Source organism: Micromonas pusilla (assembly GCF_000151265.4).
Source record: "Micromonas pusilla CCMP1545 genomic scaffold MICPUCscaffold_7, whole genome shotgun sequence".
In the NCBI taxonomy this organism is placed as follows: domain Eukaryota; kingdom Viridiplantae; phylum Chlorophyta; class Mamiellophyceae; order Mamiellales; family Mamiellaceae; genus Micromonas; species Micromonas pusilla.
Genome location: NW_003315888.1, coordinates 875,574 through 893,131, shown reverse-complemented (window position 1 = coordinate 893,131; position 17,558 = coordinate 875,574). Strand labels below are relative to the sequence as shown.

Sequence of the window (17,558 nt, the reverse complement as noted above, 5' to 3'; positions counted from 1 at the left end):
CTCCTCCCCCCCCCCCAACCCCCCCCCCCCCCAAACAGTCCTCGCGACGCGCGCGAAGGACTGGAACAACGGCGCGAGCGCCTTCGCGGACGCCGCCGTCGCCGCGGGTTCCGTCTTCGCGTCGTTTTTCGTCGGCAGCGTCAAGTTTTACGCTGCCAAGACGAAAGAGGAGCGCACCGCGGGCGCCGCGCTGCTCGCCAAGGCGGCGGTGAACGGCTCCCCGGACGCGCACCACACGCTCGCGATCATGCACTTCAACGGCAGCGGCGGGCGGCGGAAGGATAAAGACCCGGAGGCTGGCGCGGCGTTGTGCGCTCGCGGGAACATCCTCTTCAACAGCGTCCCCGCCAAGCGCGAGCTCGGGCACTGCCTCCAAGACGGCTTCGGCGTCGAGCGAGACGTCGCGCTCGGGAAGAAGCTCCTCGTGGAGGCTGCCGCGGAGGACACGCAGACGCCGGCGATCGACATCGCGGTGAGCGCGGCGACCGCGGCGGCGGCGGCGGTGGAGGAACGGCTGCGCAAGCGCAACGACATCAACACGCTGCAAGAGGCGGTGACCGCCAGCCGCGAGGTTTCGAACGCCGCGCGCGCCGCCGCCAGGGAGCATCTCCACGCGACGCCGGAGAACCGCTTCCTGTTGGACTGGTTCAATCCGGACGTGTGCGGCGAGGTGTTACCCCCCGGCATGCACGCGTGCTCGCACCCGCTGTGCGGGCGGGTGGAGACGCGAAGACACGAGTTTCGACGGTGCTCGTGCTGCGGTCGCGTGCGGTACTGCTCGCGGAGCTGCCAGTCGCTGGACTGGCGGCTGCAGCACAAGTTCGCGTGCTTGCCGCTGTTGGAGCTGTACGGGTGGATGGAGTCGGACGCGGAGAGCGTGGACGGCGGGTCCGTCGGTCCGTCGCCGCCGGGGTCCCCGGGCGGCGCGGACTTTGGCGGGGCGTCGTCCGCGGCGGCGGCGGCGGAGGCGTGACGAGCGGCGGAACCGCGACGAGAGCGAAGCCGCACGGCGCGCGACGTACTAGCCACGCGCGCCGCGGCGTCTCTCGTGGACGCGCGCGTCGACAGACTCTAATAATCACGATTATCAAAGCGAAGCGCGAAGAAGCTTTCTTTTCTTAGCCTAGCCTCGCTTGTAAAACACGGGCTCACGCGAGAGGGTGGTAAAAACCTCAACTCCTCGCGTCTACTCGACCGCCGACGCCCTAAAACATGATCCCGCCCATCGTGACGTACATCATAATCATCATCAGCGCCCGCTTCCGGTGCTGCGGCGGCAGCGCCGGAACGAGCACGAGCACGTACCAGTACCTCGTCACGAGCGAAAACAGCGACGTCAGCGCGTTGAACGCCATGAGTAGAAACGGAATCGCGTAGAGAAGCGTCTGCGGCGAGACGTTCGCGAGGTTGAAGTTGAACCCGCCCGGCGATCCCGATCCCGCGGCCGCGCCCGCCGCCCCCCCCCGCGGCCGTCCACCGAACCCGCCCATCCCTCCCTGCGCTTGGAACTGCCGCAATATCTCCTCCAAGTTGATCCCGTGCATCCCCCCCATCCCCCCCGGTCCGAACGGGGCCCCCCCCGCGAACGGATTCCCCCCAGCCCCGCCGAACCCCCCCGCGCCGCGCTGCCCGTCCGCGGCGGCCTCGCCGTAGGCGTCGTACGTCGCCCTCTTATTCCGGTCGCTCAAGATGTCCCAAGCCTTGTTCACCTTCTTGAACGCGTCCTCCGCCCCCGGCGCGGTGTTCTTGTCCGGATGGAGCTTGAGCGCGAGCTTTCGGTACGCGCTCTTGATCTCCGACTCGGACGCCCCGCGCGCGACGCCGAAGAGCTCGTAGAAGTCCTTCACGCGCATGATTCGAGACACGAGCTCTCTTTGCTTCGGCGTCGCCGTCGATCGCCCCGCGTTCGGGTCGTGATCGCGGTTCGGGGTCGCGCGAGGCGACGAGGTGGACGCGCGCGACGAGCTGCTCGCGCGCGCGCCGGACGCGCGCACTCTCTTCGCGAGCCTCTGGAAGTCCACCTGCGATGCGAGCGCGGGGACGGACGGAGAGGGAGGAGGGCAGGGCGGACGGGGCGACGGTGAGCGGCGCGACGACGGCGCGGCGAGGACGACGACGGACGGACGGGGGCGGGGGGGAGGAGGACGCGCGTCCGTCGATCGATCGACCGCCGTCGCTCGCGCACCTTTTCCAGGCACCCCGTCGTGTCCGCGCCCGCGTCGCGCAGGTACTGCTTGAGCTGCCCGACGGACATCGCGTCCACGTCGACGCCCGACATGACGGCGACGGTCGGGCGCGTCTCTCGCCCTCGGCGCGTCGAACGGTGACCGCGGCGCGCGCGCGAGATCTCGCGAGGGAGGCGACGACGGGAAATGAAAGGTTTCTGTTCGTTCAGTTTTGTTCGTATTGACATTTACCCCCCCGCTCTGCGCCTCCATCACGCCGGCCCTCGCGAGCGCGCTTCTTCCTGCGCGCGTATCCCCCGCTCGATGCAATCCTCCACCGCCCTTCTCCCCCTCTCGACCTCGTCCCGCGTCCCCGTGATCTGCATGATCTGCGAGTGGTTGTCCAAGTGCAACGACGCGCCCGTGTCCGCCTCCATGCGTCGCACCGTCTCCCCGGCGCGTCCGATCAAGAATCCGGCTTGGCCTCGCACGGGAACCTCCGCGCTCGCATCCCGCGGCTCTCCGGACGCGTTGTTGGCGTTCGCGGGCTCGCCTCCGCGGTCGTCGGCGCCGCCGCCGCCGCCGCCGCGGCCCTCCGGCGCCGCCTCGATGGCGTCGAGAAGCATGCTCTTCCCTCGCGCCACGACGTCGGGTTCGCCGAAGAGACGCATGACGCCGCCGGCGCGGTCCCAGTTCATGTAGCACCCGGAGAGGCACTGAATCTTCTTGATGTTCGCGCCGACGTACCCCATGACCTTGCCGATGACGTCCATCGCGACCGGGACCTCCGCGGCGCACGGCGCGCCCTCGGGCGGCGCCGGCGGCATCGGCGGCAGCTCGGTGACGCGTAGCAACGACGCGATGTGTTCCTTGGCCATGCGAATCGCTCGACGCGTCCCTCTCAGGTTGAGGTAACTCAGCTCCTTCTTGGACTCGACCCTGCACCCGGTGTCTTCCTCGATGCGCTTCACGCGCGCGCCGCCTTTGCCGATGACGAGGCCGCGGCAGTCGATGGGGCAGTCGATGGTATCGTCGACGATCTCTTCGCGTTCGCCCGGTCTGCCGCCGCCGCTTCCCCTGCGGTCGCGGTCGTCCCACCCGCGGTCGCGGTCGCGGTCGCCGCCGCCGCGGCCGTAACGGTCATCGTAACGGTCGCGATCTCCGTAGCGATCTCGACCGTCGCGACCGCCGCCTCTATCGCCGCCGCCGCTTAATCGTTCCTGACGGTTCATCTCCCACTGGTTCACCGCCTTGCGAATCTCATCCGCGGCGGCGTCCACGCACCGCGACGGGCCCGTCACCGCCACCTTACGGTACCCGTTGTCCACCGCGCCGCGTTCGAGACGGTCGATGTTGACGAGCGCGCCGGTGCGATCTTGCAGCGCCTGGATCGCCTTCCCGCCCGCGCCGACGATCATCTTCGCGACCTCCGCGGGGACTTCCATGAAGAAGTCCTCCGAGCCGCGGTCGTCGCCGTTGTTTCCGCGATTCGGCGGCGGCCCGCGTTGCGGGGGCCCCGGCGGGTGGGCGCGGCGATCGTTTTCGCGCGGCGGCGGCGCGCGATCGTCGTAGCCGCGGTACCCGTCGCCGGCGGACGGCGGCGGCGGCCCGCGCGACGGCGGCGGCGGCCCGCGCGAGGAGTAGTACGGGTCAGTAGTACGAGAGTCGTACGCGTCGTAATAATCGCGCCCTCCACCTCCGCCTCCGGATCCGCCGCCGCGCGCGTCGCGTCTATCGTCGCGTCCGCGGTCGCGCGAGTCTCGATCGTCGTACCCGCGGCTCGGCGGCGGCGGCCCGCGGCCGTAGTCGCGCCCGCGATCGTCGCGGCGATCTCGCGAGTCGCGATCGTACGGGTGGTGCCGGTCGCGATCGCCCCCCGGCGGCGCGTACGCGTCGCGCCGGTCGCGGTCGTGCGGCGGATCGCGCGATCCGGGCGCGGCGTGACGATCGCGATCGGAGCTGTAGTAATCTCTCCTGTCGTAGGAATCCCTGCGGTCGTCGTCGCGGCCTCTGTAGCCGGACATGTCGACGTGTGCGGTGTCGCGCGCGCGGATCGAGTGCGTGCGGTGCGGTGTCGCGCGCGGCGTGGTGTGCGGAGCCCGCGGCGACGCGGCAACCCTCGACGCGACGTGTTAATTCGTTTGGGAATTCTGAACGCCGGAAATTTTTCGCGCGCCTGCGCGTGCGCCTTCTTCGGCGTTCGAGTTTCCGAGGCGAGGCCGGCCGCCCGTCTTCTCCGCGACCGGCCACAACGACCGGCGCGCGGCACGCGACGGCGCGCGTCCCTCCCTCCCATCGCCTCTCTAGGGATCATCCGGGCGTCATGCTCGACGCCGTGCGCATCTTCACCAAGGGCGGCGTCGTGCTCTTCGCCTGGGATCTGACGGGATCTGGGACCCTCGGCGGCGGTTCCGGCTCCGGCTCGGCGACGCGAGGCGCGGGCGCGGGCGCGGGCGATCCGATCGACGCGCTCGTGCGCGAGTGTCTCCTCGAGGAGAGAGGCGGCGCCGACGAGTTCGCGCACGCCGCGGGCGGCGCCTCGCTCACGATCAAGTGGACGACGCACAACGAGCTCGCGCTCGTGTTCGTCGCGGTGCACCAGCGCATCTTACGCCTGACGCACGTGGACGACCTCCTCGCGCGGACGAGAGACGCGTTCTGCGCGCCGGACGGGCCGTACCTCGGCGGCGGCGATGGAGGAGGAGGGGGAGGGCGGCCGGCGGACGTCCTGGGCCCGGGCCTGGGCGCGGCGGGGTACAACGACGCGTTCGTCGGGCCGTTCGAGGCGATAATGCGAGAGAGCGAGGCGGCGGCGGCGTCGCGGCGAGCGCCCAAGGCGGCGCCGAAGGCTTTCGACGCGGCGAAGAAGGCGGCGAAGCGAAACGACGCCTCCGGGAAAGCCGCCACGAGCGCGAGCGCGAGGGACGCCGACGGCGACTCCGACGGGGCCCGGAGCGAGCGTGAGCGTCAGCCCGCGACGTCGTCGACGAGCGCGGGGAAGAAGGACGAAGACGACGTCCCAAACGGCGCGTTCGACATGTCGAAGATCCAGGGCAAGCTCAAGTCGAAAAAGGGCGGGGGGTCGCAGCCGGGGAGCAGCGGGAACCTCTCGGGGGCGACGGGGGGAGACGACGGCGACGGCGGCGGCGGCGGCGGGAAGAAGAACGCGAAACGACCGAAAGAGAAGCGCGTGTGGGCGGATACGAAGGGCAAGGCGAAGGACCTCGACTTTTCCGCGCGCGGCGACGGCGCGGACGGCGGGGACGCGCCGACGGAGGGTCCCGACGTGCAGCGCGTGGACATCTCCGCGCCATCAAGGGTGGACGCGGACGATGACGACGACGCGTTATCGTCCGAGGACGACGACGAGGACGACGAGGAGGAGGCGCGCTCTCTTGCGGCGGCGATGAATGCGTCGACGTCGAGACCCGCGGATGAGAAGAAGAAGACGAAGAAGAACGGCGGCGGGTGGCTCTCCGGCGTGTTGAACGCTTCGCCCATGCTCCGCGGCGTCGTCGGGAAGAGCGCGCTCGAGGAAGAAGACCTCGCGCCCGTGCTCGAGACGCTGAAGACGAACTTCATGAACAAGAACGTCGCGGAGGAGATCGCGGAGCGGCTGTGCGAATCCGTCGCCGCGTCGCTGAGGGGTCGAAAGCTCGCGTCGTTTTCGTCGCTGAGCGCGATGGTCAAACGCGCGATGGAGGACGCGCTGACGCGCATCCTCACCCCGACGCGCTCCGTGGACGTCCTGCGGGAGGTCAAGACCGCGAAAGCGTCGGGGCGGCCGTACGTGATCACCTTCGTCGGCGTCAACGGCGTCGGAAAGTCCACGAACCTCTCCAAGGTTGCGTACTGGCTCTTGCAACACGACGTCCGCGTCATGATCGCCGCGTGCGACACCTTCCGCGCGGGCGCCGTGGAGCAGCTCCGGACGCACTGCAAACGACTCGGCGTCCCGCTGTTCGAGCGCGGGTACGAGAAAGATCCCGCGTCCGTCGCGTCCGAGGCGGTGAAGGCGGCGCGGCGGACGGGCGCGGAAGTCGTTCTCGTGGACACCGCGGGTCGGATGCAAGACAACGAGCCTCTGATGCGCGCGCTCGCGAAGCTCATCAACGTCAACGAGCCGGACCTCGTGTTGTTCGTCGGCGAGGCGCTCGTGGGGAACGACGCCGTGGATCAGCTCTCGAAGTTTAACGAGCGCCTCAGCGATCTCGCGACGGACGCGAAGAAGAGGAGGGTGATCGACGGCGTCGTGTTGAGCAAATTCGACACCATCGACGATAAAGTAGGCGCGGCGCTGTCGATGGTGTACACGAGCGGCGCGCCCGTGATGTTCGTCGGGTGCGGGCAGACGTACACGGACTTGAAGCGTCTGAACGTGCGGAGCGTCGTGAAGTCGTTGCTGAGCAAGTGACTGAAGAAGCGAGGAGATGGAAGAGAAGGATGGAGTAGAACTACGTCGGCTAACTTTCTTTACCGAGGGGACGAAAAAATACCGCCCGCTATGCTACCCTCCGCCGTCTGTCGTCCGCGCCCGCGGCTTCGCGGCCTCGTCGCTCACCCCCGCCCTCCCCGGGTCCATCCCGCTCTCGCGCATCAAGTCGATCGCGCTCGCCGTCGACTTATCCCTCACCGTGACGTCCGCGCCCGCCTCCACGAGCATCCTCGCCGCGTCCTCGTGCCCCGCCACGCACGCCACGTGCAACGGCGTCCATCCGTGCTTGGCGTCGACGCGTTGAATCTCCGCGCCCGCGTCCAACAGCGCTCGCATCGCGCCGAGGTGCGCGTTCCTCGTCGCGAGGTGCAGCGGCGTCCAGTCGCCCTTGTCTCGCGCGTTCACGTCCGCGCCGCGGTCGATCAGCGACGCGACGACGTCGCGATCGCCGCTGTAGTACGCCGCCTTGTGGAGCGGCGTGCGCAGGTACGCGTTCGTCTGCGTCACGCTCTCGCCGCGGTGCAGCGTCTCGGTCACGAGGTTTCGGTCGTCGTCGCGCACGGCGTCCATGAGCGTCCGCGAGCGCGGTTTCGGGTTTAAGACGACCTCGCCGGTGAAGAGGCCCATGACGGTCGGCGCGGTCGATCCCGTCACCGAGCTGCCGAGGGGAGGGGAGGCTCGGCGCGCGAGACGTGTGATCGATCTGATGGCGCTCTCTTCTTCTCGTTGACGCGAACATTTTCCGTCGAAGCGAGTTTTGGCACGGCGGCTGAATCCGCAGCATGTCGTGTCCGGCTCGGACGGGGGAAGGTTCGTCCGCGACGACGAGGACGACGAAGACGGCGACGATCCGAGGTAATCGTAAAGTTCACACGTTACACATCATAAAGTACCGACCGCCGGCGCGCGAGGGGCGACGACGGGGACGCGACCGTTTCTCCGACGCATCACGTCGCGCGAGTTGACGACACTCGTCGACGTCATGTCATCAGTCCTCCTTCGGCGGCGGCGGCGCCGGCGCGGGCGCCGCCGCCGCGGCCGCCTTCGCGCGCGCCGCCTTCAGGACCTCTTCTCGCGCCATCTTCCTCGCCTCCATGTCGTCTACGGCCGTGGGCGAGGGAAGCGCGAGCGCGGAATGACCCGAGGCGACGAACAGCGGCAGCGCGGCCGCCGCGGCGGAAACCATCGCGCGTCGCGTCGTCGCGCGGTGCATCATTTTGTCGCCGTGGCATCCGCACGGGCAGACCGCCGCGCCGCCGCGCGAGTCGTGCGTGCGCGCGCACGCGCACGACGCGCAGGGGCCCGCGTGGACGACGCCACAGGTACCGCACGCGGCGTGCCCGGTTTGTTTAAACGCCGCTCGGCATTTTACCGCGGACCTGCGGGGGAGGACGAGGAGGATCGTGCGCGGTCGATGAGGGATGTATTTCTTCGCTTTATCCGAGGGGATGTGGGTGGGTGAAAACCTCGCCGAGCGGGCGACTCGGCGGCGGCGACGTTTTCGCGCACCCTCGCGCGGCGAACGTCGCGGCGGCGGTGATTGGCAGGCACAGGGAGCCGGTGAGCACGCTCTGCATTCTGAGCGGTCGAGCGTCGCGAGGCGCGCGCGCGCGTTCGAATGAGCATTGCCGACACACGCCCAGTTCTTTCCACGTCAGCTTGAGAACCCTAAGGTAGTCTACTAGCTAGTACCCTAAAGGTGGTTTTGGTTTCATCAGCCGGCGCGCCGCCCGAACAACTTTTCGTGGCTGCGCTGCGCTGCGGATGCGGAGGCTGGGAGGCGCTCGACGCCTTCTCGGCATTCACCGGCGCGCGACGACGACGACGACGACGACGACGACGGAACACCACGCCGCAGACGCGATGACAACCGACGCCAAGACGGTCCCGCGCCGCGCCGAGCTCCGTAAGGTCAAGTTCGGGAACACGGACATGATGGTCACGGAGGTGTGCGGCGGGACGATGACGTGGGGATCGTTCAACGACGAGGAAGAGGACGCGCACGCGCAGCTCGACAAACTGTGGGAGCTCGGCGTGAACTTCTTGGACACCGCGGAGCTGTACCCGGTCGGGTGGAACTACGGCGCGCTCACGGAGAAGTGGATGGGGAACTGGCTCGGTGCGTCTTCTTCAGCGCGGACGCGCGCGTCGTCTCCGGCGGCGGCGGCGGCGTTCGTTCCGAATTTCTTTCGTCCGTCTTCCGAAACGACGCGACGGACACGTCATCACCCCTTTCGCTCACCTTCTCCGTCCTCCTCCCCTCCCCACTCCTCCTCCTCCCTCAGAGAAACGCGTCGCGGACGGCACCGTGGACCGAAGCAAGCTGTACATCGCGACCAAGGTCAACCCGTCGACCGTCGGCGCGGAGCACCCGACGCGCAGCGGCGCGCACGGGTACGACGAAGAGATCGTCCTCTGGTCGTGCCAGAAATCCATCGAACGCCTCAAGTGCGTTCTATACAGTGGTCCCCATACGACCGCGTCGGCGTGGTGAACGCCGATCCTTAAGGACTTTTCCCGTCGCATCTCTCCGCCCAGGGTCCCTCGCTTTCAAACCCCGCCCGCGTTGCCTTTCAACTCCCAAGTCTGACGCCTTTCAACTCCACCCCGACGTCGCTTTGTATGGACCCTCGACCCTCAGGTGCGGCTACGTCGACCTCTACCAGATCCACTGGCCGTCGCGCGATTGCCCGCTGATGTCCACGCCCACGTTCGCGCCGGACGGGAAGAACCGCATGATGCCGTTCTTCGACCGCGGCACTCAGGAAGACTTCGACAGGACCGTGCGCTCGATCAAGACGCTCTTCGAGCGAGGCCTGATCAAGCACTGGGGCGTGTCCAACGAAAACGCGTACGGCATCACGATGCTATGCAACGCGTGCGTCAAGCTGGACTGCCCGCTGCCGGTGTCGTGCCAGAACGACTTCTCGCTTCTCAACCAGACGTACGAGTGCGACACGTACGAGGCGGCGTACCGCTTCGGCGTCGTCGGCCTCCCCTACGGCGCGCTCGCCGGCGGGACGCTCACGGGGAAGTACTTTGAAAAGACCAAACCGGAATACGCCGCCAAGGATGCGACGGAGCGCCCGCTCGAGAAGTGCCGCCATCGCGTCATGGCGGACTTCCAGCCGAGGTACGGCAGCAAGGCTGCGATGGCGGCGACGCGCGAGATCGTGGACATCGCAGAGGCGTGGGGCGTGACGCCGACGGAGCTGTCGTTGGCGTGGGCGATCGGTCGGCCGTGCAACGCGAGCGTCATAATCGGGACGACGACGACGCGGCAGGTGGAGGTGAGACTGCTTCCCATACGACCCCGTTCGCGTGGTGCACGCCGTTCCTTAAGGACTTTTCCCGTCGTCACTCTTCACCCGCGCTTCCCTTTCAACGCCTGACCGGTAAGACGTTCGACTGACCGATCGCTTCACCCACGCCAGGAGTGCGTCGGCGCGGCGCTGTTGGACTTACCGGACGCGCTCGTGAAGGAGCTCGACGCCGTGCACGAGAAGTATCGGAACCCGTGCATGTACTACGCGGACAAGGAGGTGTGGAACGCGCACGGCGGCGCGGGGAGGGCCGCCGCGGTGCCGGAGGGCGCCGCGGTGCCGGAGGAGTGATGGATGTTTAAGGTGATGCGTTTATTTTTTTACGAGTCTGGCTTCTTCGCGCCTTTTGCCGCGGGCGACTCTCGCGGACGACTCGCTCGCTCGCGTCCTCCTCCGCGTCGCGCGCCTCGTCCTCGCCCGCGCTCCCAACGCGCTCGTCGCCGGCCGCTCACTCGTCGTCGTCGTCGTTCAACCCGGAGAGGTCCACCTCGCCGCCGCCGATCGCCGTCAGCTCGCTCGCGAGCCTCTCGTGCAGCGCGTGCCCGTCCCTGGCGTAGATCCACGCGCGTCGCTCGTCGTCGTAGTCGTATCGCGTCGGCCCGCTGACCGGCGACGACATCCATATCTGCCGGTTCGGCGCTTGCTTGTTCAGGACGTACGTCCCGTGGCCGCCGCCGAGCGCGATCGTCACGACGCCGCTCTCGGCGTTGAGGTCAAAGTCCGGGAGCGTCGCGCGGTCCTCGCCCCATCGGTCCACGACCGTCTCGACGCGACGAAGCGCCGCGTCAGCGGCGGCTTGGAACGTCAGGTCGTCGCACGGGCGGCGCGAGGACGACGACGTGCGCAGCGATCGTGACAGCGCTGGGGAGGACGACGACGACGACGCCGCGGCGGCGGCGGCGGCGGCGGCGTCGCGCGTCGGCCCCGGGGGCGTCGTCCAGCGCGAGAGATGGGGACGGGCGGGCGCGACGCGATCGATCGTCGTCGTCGTCGTCGTCGTCGTCGTCGTCGCGCGGAGGGCGCTCCTCGCGCCTTCCGCCGACGCGACCGCGCGCCCGCCCGCTGATCGCGTCGACGACGCGATCCCTCGCGCGAGCGCGGTCAGCAGCGCCGCCGCGCGCGTCGCGCGTCCTCGCGCGCCCGTCGTCGCCATCGCGAATGATGAGACCGTCCCGTCGTCGCTCGCTGCTGACGTGTTCGCGTTCTCGTGACGAAGTTTGTCACTGGCGTGTCATCGCGTCACTCCGCGCGGACGCACGCCACACGCCGCGCACCGCACCGCACCATGGCCGCCGCGCTCCTCTCCAGCCGCGCGGTCGTGTCCGTGTCCGTCCGCGCGCGCCTCGTCCGCGCGCGCGTCGCATCGCGCCACCGCGCGCGCGCGACCGCGGCCTACGCCGGAAGAGCGAAGAGGATAACCGTGCACGATGCGAACGACCTTCTCGCGTCCGACGCGTCCGTCGTCTACCTCGACGTGCGAAGCGAGGGGGAGTATAAGGACCAGCACAGGGTCGGGAGCGTGAACATCCCGGTCGCGGACATGCAAGGCGGCGCCCCGGTGCCGAACCCGAAGTTTGTGGAGAGCGTCAACGCGGCGTATCCGGGGAAGACGCAGCGATTCGTCGTCGGGTGCGCGGCGCGCGCGCGCTCGCTCTTCTCTTCTCTTCGCCGCGCCGCCGCCGCCGTCGCCGTCGGCGCCGCGACCTCGAGAAGTTCCACGTCATCGAATCTATTAGAATCTACGACACCATACTGACCAATCACGTACCTCCACGTCCTCCAATCCTCCAGGTGTCTCTCCGGCGCGAGGTCGGAGAAGGCGGTCGCGTTGTTGACCGCGGACGGGTGGCCCGGGGAGAACCTCCTCGACTTGGAGGGCGGGTTCAGGAAGTACAACAAGGAGTTCACCCCGGAAGGGAAGCCGAGGGCGAAGCCCGGGGTGTGGAAGGATTCCGGGCCGATCACGTGGACGGACAGCTGAGCGGCGGTCGGAGCGCGGCGCGGCGAACGGACGCGACGATCACCGATCGACGACAGGAGTTCACCCACCGCGTCGAGAGTAGTCGCGACGAAGAAACCAATCGATCGGTTCAATCGACGTCGAAGAAACGCACGCGTCGCGTCACACCGGCGTCATCGGTTGAATCTCGTACCCGTCCTCCGTCGTCACGGGCTCGATCTCCCCCCCGTCGAGGCGCCGGCCTCCCCGCACCGCCGCGGGCGGCGGCGCCGTCGGCGTCAGCGGCGGCACGAGCGTCTCCCCGCCGTCGCCGTCGACGTCGACGTCGCCGAGCTCGATCCACGCCCCGGCCCGCGTCCGCGTCCGCGGGGGTTTCAGCTTCGCCGAGCGAATCAGCTTCCCGACTCTTCCCTCCTCTCCGGACCCGCCGGACCCGCGCGCGGGGACCTCCATCCGCGCCTTTCGATACTTCAGTACGCCCGCGGTGACCGCCATCGCGCCGAACGCGATCGCGAACACGATGACCTCGATCGGCGCGTTCAACACCGCCTCCTCTTCGGGCCGTTCCGTGTGTACGAAGCGACGTCGGGGTGGAGTTGAAAGGCGTCAGTTGAATTTGAAAGGCATCGAGGTCGGGGATTGAAACCGTGGCGTGGACGGAGAGACGCGCCGGGCAAAGTCTTTAAGGAATCGCGTTCACAACGCGAACGCGGCCGTATGGGGACCAGTGTCCGGGAGAGAAAGTCCGTCCTTAAGAAACGGCGTTCACCACGCCGACGCGGTCGCGTGGGAACCAGCGTGGAAATAGAACGCGCCTTTCTCGTCCGGGACGAGCATAGACGGGACGAACAACGCCGCGGCGAGCGCCTCGGATAACGCCGCGTCCGTCGCCGGCGGCGGCGCGCCGTCCGCGAGCATAGAACCGGGCGCCGTTCGCATCCCCATCGCCCGCATCACGATGTCGTGCACGTCGACGTTATCGAACGCGTAGGTTCTCTTCTCCCAACGAGACGCGTCCGCGGCGTCGAACGTCGACGCGTCCGCGTCCGCGGCGTCCGGGAGGGCCCAGCTCGGCGGCGCCGCGGCGTTCTCGCCGCCGTCTCCTCCGAACACGAGCCTCACGCCGTCGCTTCGGAACGCGGGACCTCTCGCCATGAACAGCGCGCGCATCTCTCGCGCGGCGTTGTCGTATCCGTGCGCGCCGCACTCGTCCACGCCGCTGTCGACCCCGCACTGAGGGCCGTTCCATACAAAGCGACGTCGGGGTAGAGTTCATAGGCGTCAGTTGGAGTTGAAAGGCGTCGAGGTCGGGGATTGAAAGCGAGGGGTGCGCGGAGAGAAACGCCAGGAAAAGTCCTTAAGAAACGGCGTTCACCACGCGAACGCGGTCGTATGGGAACCAGTGTGAGATAGAACGCGCCTGCGTCTCTCGACACGCGCCGTGCGTCGCCGCCCAGTTCAACGGATCGCTCGCGTTTCGCCCCCCCCCCCCCGGTCCGTCCCCCTCTCCCGCCCAGCTCTCGTACCCGCAGAGCGTCCACCCGACGTCCGCGGCGATGATAACGGGCGCGATGCGGACGTTTTCTTTATACTTGTACCGGTCCGGGACGTCGTCCTTCGCGTACGCCTTGACGTTGGGATGACACGCGTCCACGCGCGCGACGATCGCCGCCGGGTCGAATCCGCCCGCCGCGGCTTCCGCGTCCGCGGTCGGCTCGCCCGTCTCCGCGTCTCGACCCCACACCCCCATGACGACGTTCCCGCCGCTGATCGCGACGTTCGAGAAGTCGAGCCCGCACGGGTCGTCTCCCAGGTACACGATCCTCTCGCGCGAGATGGTCGCCATGCCGTGATCGCTCACGACGATCACGTTGGTGCGATCCCACGCGTCGTCGCCGACGGCGCTCGCGAGGCGCCCCAGCACTTCGTCCAGGCGCCGCACCGCGGCGGCGACCTCTGGGCTGTCCGGGCCGTGGAGGTGCCCGGTCGCGTCCGGCTCTTCCAGGTACAGCGCGTGGAACCCGGGTTTCGGACCGCCGCCGCCGCCGCCGTCGCCGTCCGGATCATCGTCCCCGTGAGGGCCGTTCTATACAAGCGAATGTCGGGGTGGAGTTGAAAGGCGTCAGTTGAAGTTGAAAGGCATCGAAGGCGGGGATTGAAAGCGAGGGGTGGGCGGAGAGAGACCCCGGGAAAAGTCCTTAAGGATCGGCGTCCACCACGCGAACGCGGTCGTATGGGAACTAGTGTATAGAACGCACCTGATGATGAAACGCCGCCGCGTGCGCGTCTCGGAGCCACCTCGCGACGTCGTCGACTCTCTCCTCGAACGGCACCACGCCGTGCTCGAACCTCTTCCACACGTCCGGCCGCCGTCCTCGGATCTCCGCCTCGCTCCCCGGCCAGTAGTACACCTTCGACGCGCGCGCGTCCCTCGACGCGGTCACCCACAGCGGCTCCGCGGCGTCCCACCAGTACGACGCGGTGGCGTCCATTGTGAACCAACTCTGGGTGTACGGATCCCAGAAGCGGTTCGCGACGATCCCGTGCGCGCGCTCGTGCGTCCCCGTGACGATGGAGTAGTGGTTCGGGAACGTCTTGGACACGAACCGCGGCGTGAGCGCGGCGCGGACGCCGCCGCGCCAGAAGGACGTCAGATGAGGGAGCGCGGCCGCGGGCTGCGCGTCGAGGTACGACGCTCGGAATCCGTCGAGGGAGATCAGGAGGACGGGGGCGACGCCGTTCGTCTCTGAGCCGTGCGCCGCGGTCGGGGGCGGCGCGATCGCGAAGACGACGACGACGAGCGCGAGCGTCGCGGTGGACGCGACGGAGCGCGGCATAGCGTGGCGTCCGCCCCCGTGCCGCGCCATGCCGAATGGACTCTGATGATATTTTCTTCGGGTCTTCCAGTCGGAGTTTCGGAAGAAGTCCGTCAGATCGTCCGAGAGGGGCTTATCTTCCGCGGCGCCGCGGCGACGGGACGCGCGCGGCGAGGTCGGGATGACGTCCGCGGCGGCGACGTCCATCGCGGGCGCGTCCGCGGCGCCATCCTCGCATCGCGCGCGGCGCGGCGGCGACGCGAGAAACCCGCGACGGACGCCGCATCCGCGTCTCGTCCGGTGGACCGCGCGAACCGCTCCCATCGACGACGACGGCGACGACGACGCGTCCGCCCTCGCGCCCCCTCGCGCGTCGTCCCCGTCCCCGTCCCCGTCGCCGTCCTCCTGGGACGCGGAGGAGACGCACGCGCGCGGCACGGGCGAGGACTACCTCTACGAGCTCGGACGCCAGTCCTCCAACTTGCGCACAGAGGTGGGCGCGCGGAAGGGCGTCGTCGACGACGTCTTCGCGGGGACCGCGAACGCGAACTTCGTCCTCGGCGCGGACGCGGACATCGCGACCGGCGAGCTGCGATACACGGAAGCGCGCTCGCTGACGAACGTCGTGGACGGGTGCTACGTCCCGCCGCGGTTCATGGACAAAGTCTGCGTGCACCTGGTGAAGAACCACCTCGCGGAGTCCGCCGCGCGCGCGACGGCGGACGACGCCGCCGCCGCCGCCGGCGCGGGCGTCGTGAAGAGAGGCGTGGGACAGGTTCCTCTCATCTTGGGAATATGGGGCGAGAAAGGCTGCGGGAAGAGCTACACCCTGGAGCTGTGCCTGCGCGCGATGCGCGCGAGCCCGATCATCGTGTCCGCGGGCGAGCTCGAGGACGAGTGGGCGGGCGCGCCCGGGCGACGCATCCGCGAGAGGTACCGCGCGGCGTCGCGTCTCATGTCTCAGGCGCGTTCTATTTCCACACTGGTCCCCATACGATCGCGTTCGCGTTGTGAACGCCGATCCTGAAGGACTTTCTCTCTCGGCGTCTCTCTCCGCCCGCCCATCCATCGCTTTCAATCCCGACGCGCCTCGACGCCTTTCGACTCCGCCTGACGCGCCCCTCGACTCCACCCCGACATTCGTCGCTTCGTACGATGGAACGGCCCTCAGACCGGCCGGCTCGCGTGCCTGGTCATCAACGACCTCGACGCCGGCGCGGGGACGTACAGGGCGACGCAGAAGACGGTGAACATGCAGATGGTGATGGGAACGTTGATGAACCTGTGCGACCACCCCACGAGCGTGAGCGTGGGCGCGGAGGAGTGGAGGGAGGACAGAGAATTGCGCCGAGTGCCTATCATAATCACGGGCAATGATCTCAGCACGTTGTACGCGCCGCTCCTGCGCGACGGGCGCATGGACAAGTTCATGTGGGCGCCGTCGATCGACGAGCGCGCGGCCGCGGTCCACGCGGTCATGGCGGACGCGGGCGTGACGGCGCGCGACGCCCTGGAGCTCGTGCGCGCGTTTTCGAATCAGGCGCGTTCTGTTACCGCACTGGTCCCCACGCGACCCCGTCGGCGTGGTGAACGCCGTTCCTCGAGGACTTCACTTCCCGGCGTATCTCTCCTCCCACCACCCCTCGCTTTCAATCCCGAGACACCGCGACGCCTTTCAACTCCACCCCTGACGCCTTTCAACTCCACCCCGACGTCGCTTCGTATGGGCAAACACCCGCGACCCTCAGCCGTTGGATTTCTTCGGCGCGTTGCACGCGCGCACCGTCGACGCGGCGGTCCTCGAGTGGATCGCGCGGAACGGCGGCGCGCGCGGAATGGGCGACGCGCTGCTGCGCGGCGACGCGAGGACGCGGAAGGCGTCAGAGGAGAGCGGGATGCTCGCGGACGGGGACGAGGACGGGCTCGGCGCGACGACGCGAGACGACGTCGACGGCGGCCGTCGCGGCGGAGGGCGGTGGGAACGCGGCAGACCGTCCGTCGATCGCTCCTCGTCGCGCCTGACGCTCGAGGCGCTCCTCGAGATCGGCCGCGAGCTCGAGCGCGAGCAGCAGCGCGTGCTGGACGTCAGGCTCGTGGACGAGTACATGAAGGGCGTGAAGGAGGACGGCGTCCGAGAGAGCGATGAGCGCGACTCCGACGTCGCCGCGCGGAGTCAGGTGCGTTCTATACACTGGTTCCCATACGACCGCGTCGGCGTGGTGAACGCCGATCCTTAAGGACTTTTGCCGTCGTCTCTCTCCGCCCACCCCTCGCTTTCAATACCCGTCCTCGACGCCTTTCAACTCCAACTGACGCCTTTCAACTCCACCCCGACTTTCGCTTGTATAGAGGGACGCGGCGAAGCGCGTCGCGGACGCGGAGGCTGCCGCGCGCGCGCAGCGCTCCGAGGCGCAGTCGAGGTTGAACGCGGCGGCGGCCGCCGCGAGCGCGAGCGCGGACGCGGCGGCGCCGAGGGAGAAGATCGAGCTGGTGTCCCCGGCGGAGCGGGCGCGGCGCGCCAACGAGAGGATTCGCGAGAACACGAAGCGAGGCGGCGACGGAAACGGCGGCGGAAACGGCGGCGGGTGGACGATCCTCGACGGCGGCGTCGGCGCGGAGAGGAGCGTGCTCGAGAAGGACGAGTGGAGCAAGTTCGACGAGATCGACTGGGGGGATTGATCGATCGGATCGCGCGCGGTCGACGCGCGGGAGCGGAGGCGCGGGGCGCGGCGCGAGATACCCGTACGTAGGATAAAAAATGAAACGTTTTTCTGAGCGAGCGTTTCTGAAATCACCGCGCGCTCGCCCGCGGAAGGGGGTCAACGACAGGACGAGGGGAACCAAACTCGGATGTGTTTC

At 68.5% G+C, this 17,558-nt stretch overlaps 10 protein-coding genes across 10 annotated transcripts in view; 5 read left to right on the top strand and 5 right to left on the bottom strand.

Annotated features, from left to right (window-relative positions):
- The window catches only part of MICPUCDRAFT_59647 (uncharacterized protein), a gene marked incomplete at its 3' end in the record, with an annotated part of 2,099 nt that extends 1,126 nt beyond the window's left edge, over nt 1-973 (top strand). Inside the window, exon 4 of the mRNA XM_003060119.1 lies at nt 39-973. Within this exon, the coding sequence (XP_003060165.1) occupies nt 39-973 (935 nt within the window). The remainder of the gene's footprint in view (nt 1-38) is intronic.
- A 661-nt stretch (nt 974-1,634) lies between these two features.
- On the bottom strand, nt 1,635-1,844 carry MICPUCDRAFT_9418 (uncharacterized protein; the record flags this gene model as incomplete). The annotated part of the gene is made up of 1 exon (XM_003059825.1): nt 1,635-1,844. A coding segment is annotated over one exon (210 nt), but the record flags the coding sequence as incomplete, so codon positions are not given.
- Nucleotides 1,845-2,437: 593 nt separating this feature from the next.
- MICPUCDRAFT_59645 (uncharacterized protein) lies at nt 2,438-4,189 on the bottom strand (the record flags this gene model as incomplete). The annotated part of the gene is made up of 1 exon (XM_003059824.1): nt 2,438-4,189. One exon carries the CDS (start codon nt 4,187-4,189, stop codon nt 2,438-2,440), a length of 1,752 nt encoding a protein of 583 aa, XP_003059870.1.
- A 299-nt stretch (nt 4,190-4,488) lies between these two features.
- On the top strand, nt 4,489-6,665 carry MICPUCDRAFT_45685 (type II secretory pathway family protein; the record flags this gene model as incomplete). Its single annotated transcript, XM_003060118.1, has 4 exons — nt 4,489-4,573; nt 4,601-5,181; nt 5,254-5,585; nt 5,691-6,665. 4 exons carry the CDS (start codon nt 4,489-4,491, stop codon nt 6,577-6,579), a joined length of 1,887 nt encoding a protein of 628 aa, XP_003060164.1. The 3' UTR covers nt 6,580-6,665.
- A 7-nt stretch (nt 6,666-6,672) lies between these two features.
- On the bottom strand, nt 6,673-7,170 carry MICPUCDRAFT_18449 (uncharacterized protein; the record flags this gene model as incomplete). Its single annotated transcript, XM_003059823.1, has 1 exon — nt 6,673-7,170. The coding sequence occupies one exon, from the start codon at nt 7,168-7,170 to the stop codon at nt 6,673-6,675; it is 498 nt and encodes a 165-aa protein (XP_003059869.1).
- Nucleotides 7,171-8,463: 1,293 nt separating this feature from the next.
- MICPUCDRAFT_18271 (uncharacterized protein) lies at nt 8,464-10,214 on the top strand (the record flags this gene model as incomplete). Its single annotated transcript, XM_003060117.1, has 4 exons — nt 8,464-8,747; nt 8,920-9,048; nt 9,242-9,890; nt 10,035-10,214. The coding sequence occupies 4 exons, from the start codon at nt 8,464-8,466 to the stop codon at nt 10,212-10,214; spliced, it is 1,242 nt and encodes a 413-aa protein (XP_003060163.1).
- Nucleotides 10,215-10,392: 178 nt separating this feature from the next.
- On the bottom strand, nt 10,393-10,737 carry MICPUCDRAFT_9181 (uncharacterized protein; the record flags this gene model as incomplete). The annotated part of the gene is made up of 1 exon (XM_003059822.1): nt 10,393-10,737. A coding segment is annotated over one exon (345 nt), but the record flags the coding sequence as incomplete, so codon positions are not given.
- A 471-nt stretch (nt 10,738-11,208) lies between these two features.
- MICPUCDRAFT_59640 (uncharacterized protein) lies at nt 11,209-11,679 on the top strand (the record flags this gene model as incomplete). The annotated part of the gene is made up of 1 exon (XM_003060116.1): nt 11,209-11,679. The coding sequence occupies one exon, from the start codon at nt 11,209-11,211 to the stop codon at nt 11,677-11,679; it is 471 nt and encodes a 156-aa protein (XP_003060162.1).
- A 317-nt stretch (nt 11,680-11,996) lies between these two features.
- Nucleotides 11,997-14,750, bottom strand: MICPUCDRAFT_59639 (uncharacterized protein; the record flags this gene model as incomplete). The annotated part of the gene is made up of 4 exons (XM_003059821.1): nt 11,997-12,437; nt 12,678-13,116; nt 13,250-13,969; nt 14,142-14,750. 4 exons carry the CDS (start codon nt 14,748-14,750, stop codon nt 12,046-12,048), a joined length of 2,160 nt encoding a protein of 719 aa, XP_003059867.1. The 3' UTR covers nt 11,997-12,045.
- A 130-nt stretch (nt 14,751-14,880) lies between these two features.
- On the top strand, nt 14,881-16,936 carry MICPUCDRAFT_18274 (uncharacterized protein; the record flags this gene model as incomplete). Its single annotated transcript, XM_003060115.1, has 5 exons — nt 14,881-15,398; nt 15,462-15,684; nt 15,871-16,248; nt 16,448-16,578; nt 16,690-16,936. 5 exons carry the CDS (start codon nt 14,881-14,883, stop codon nt 16,934-16,936), a joined length of 1,497 nt encoding a protein of 498 aa, XP_003060161.1.
- Nucleotides 16,937-17,558: the final 622 nt, after the last annotated feature.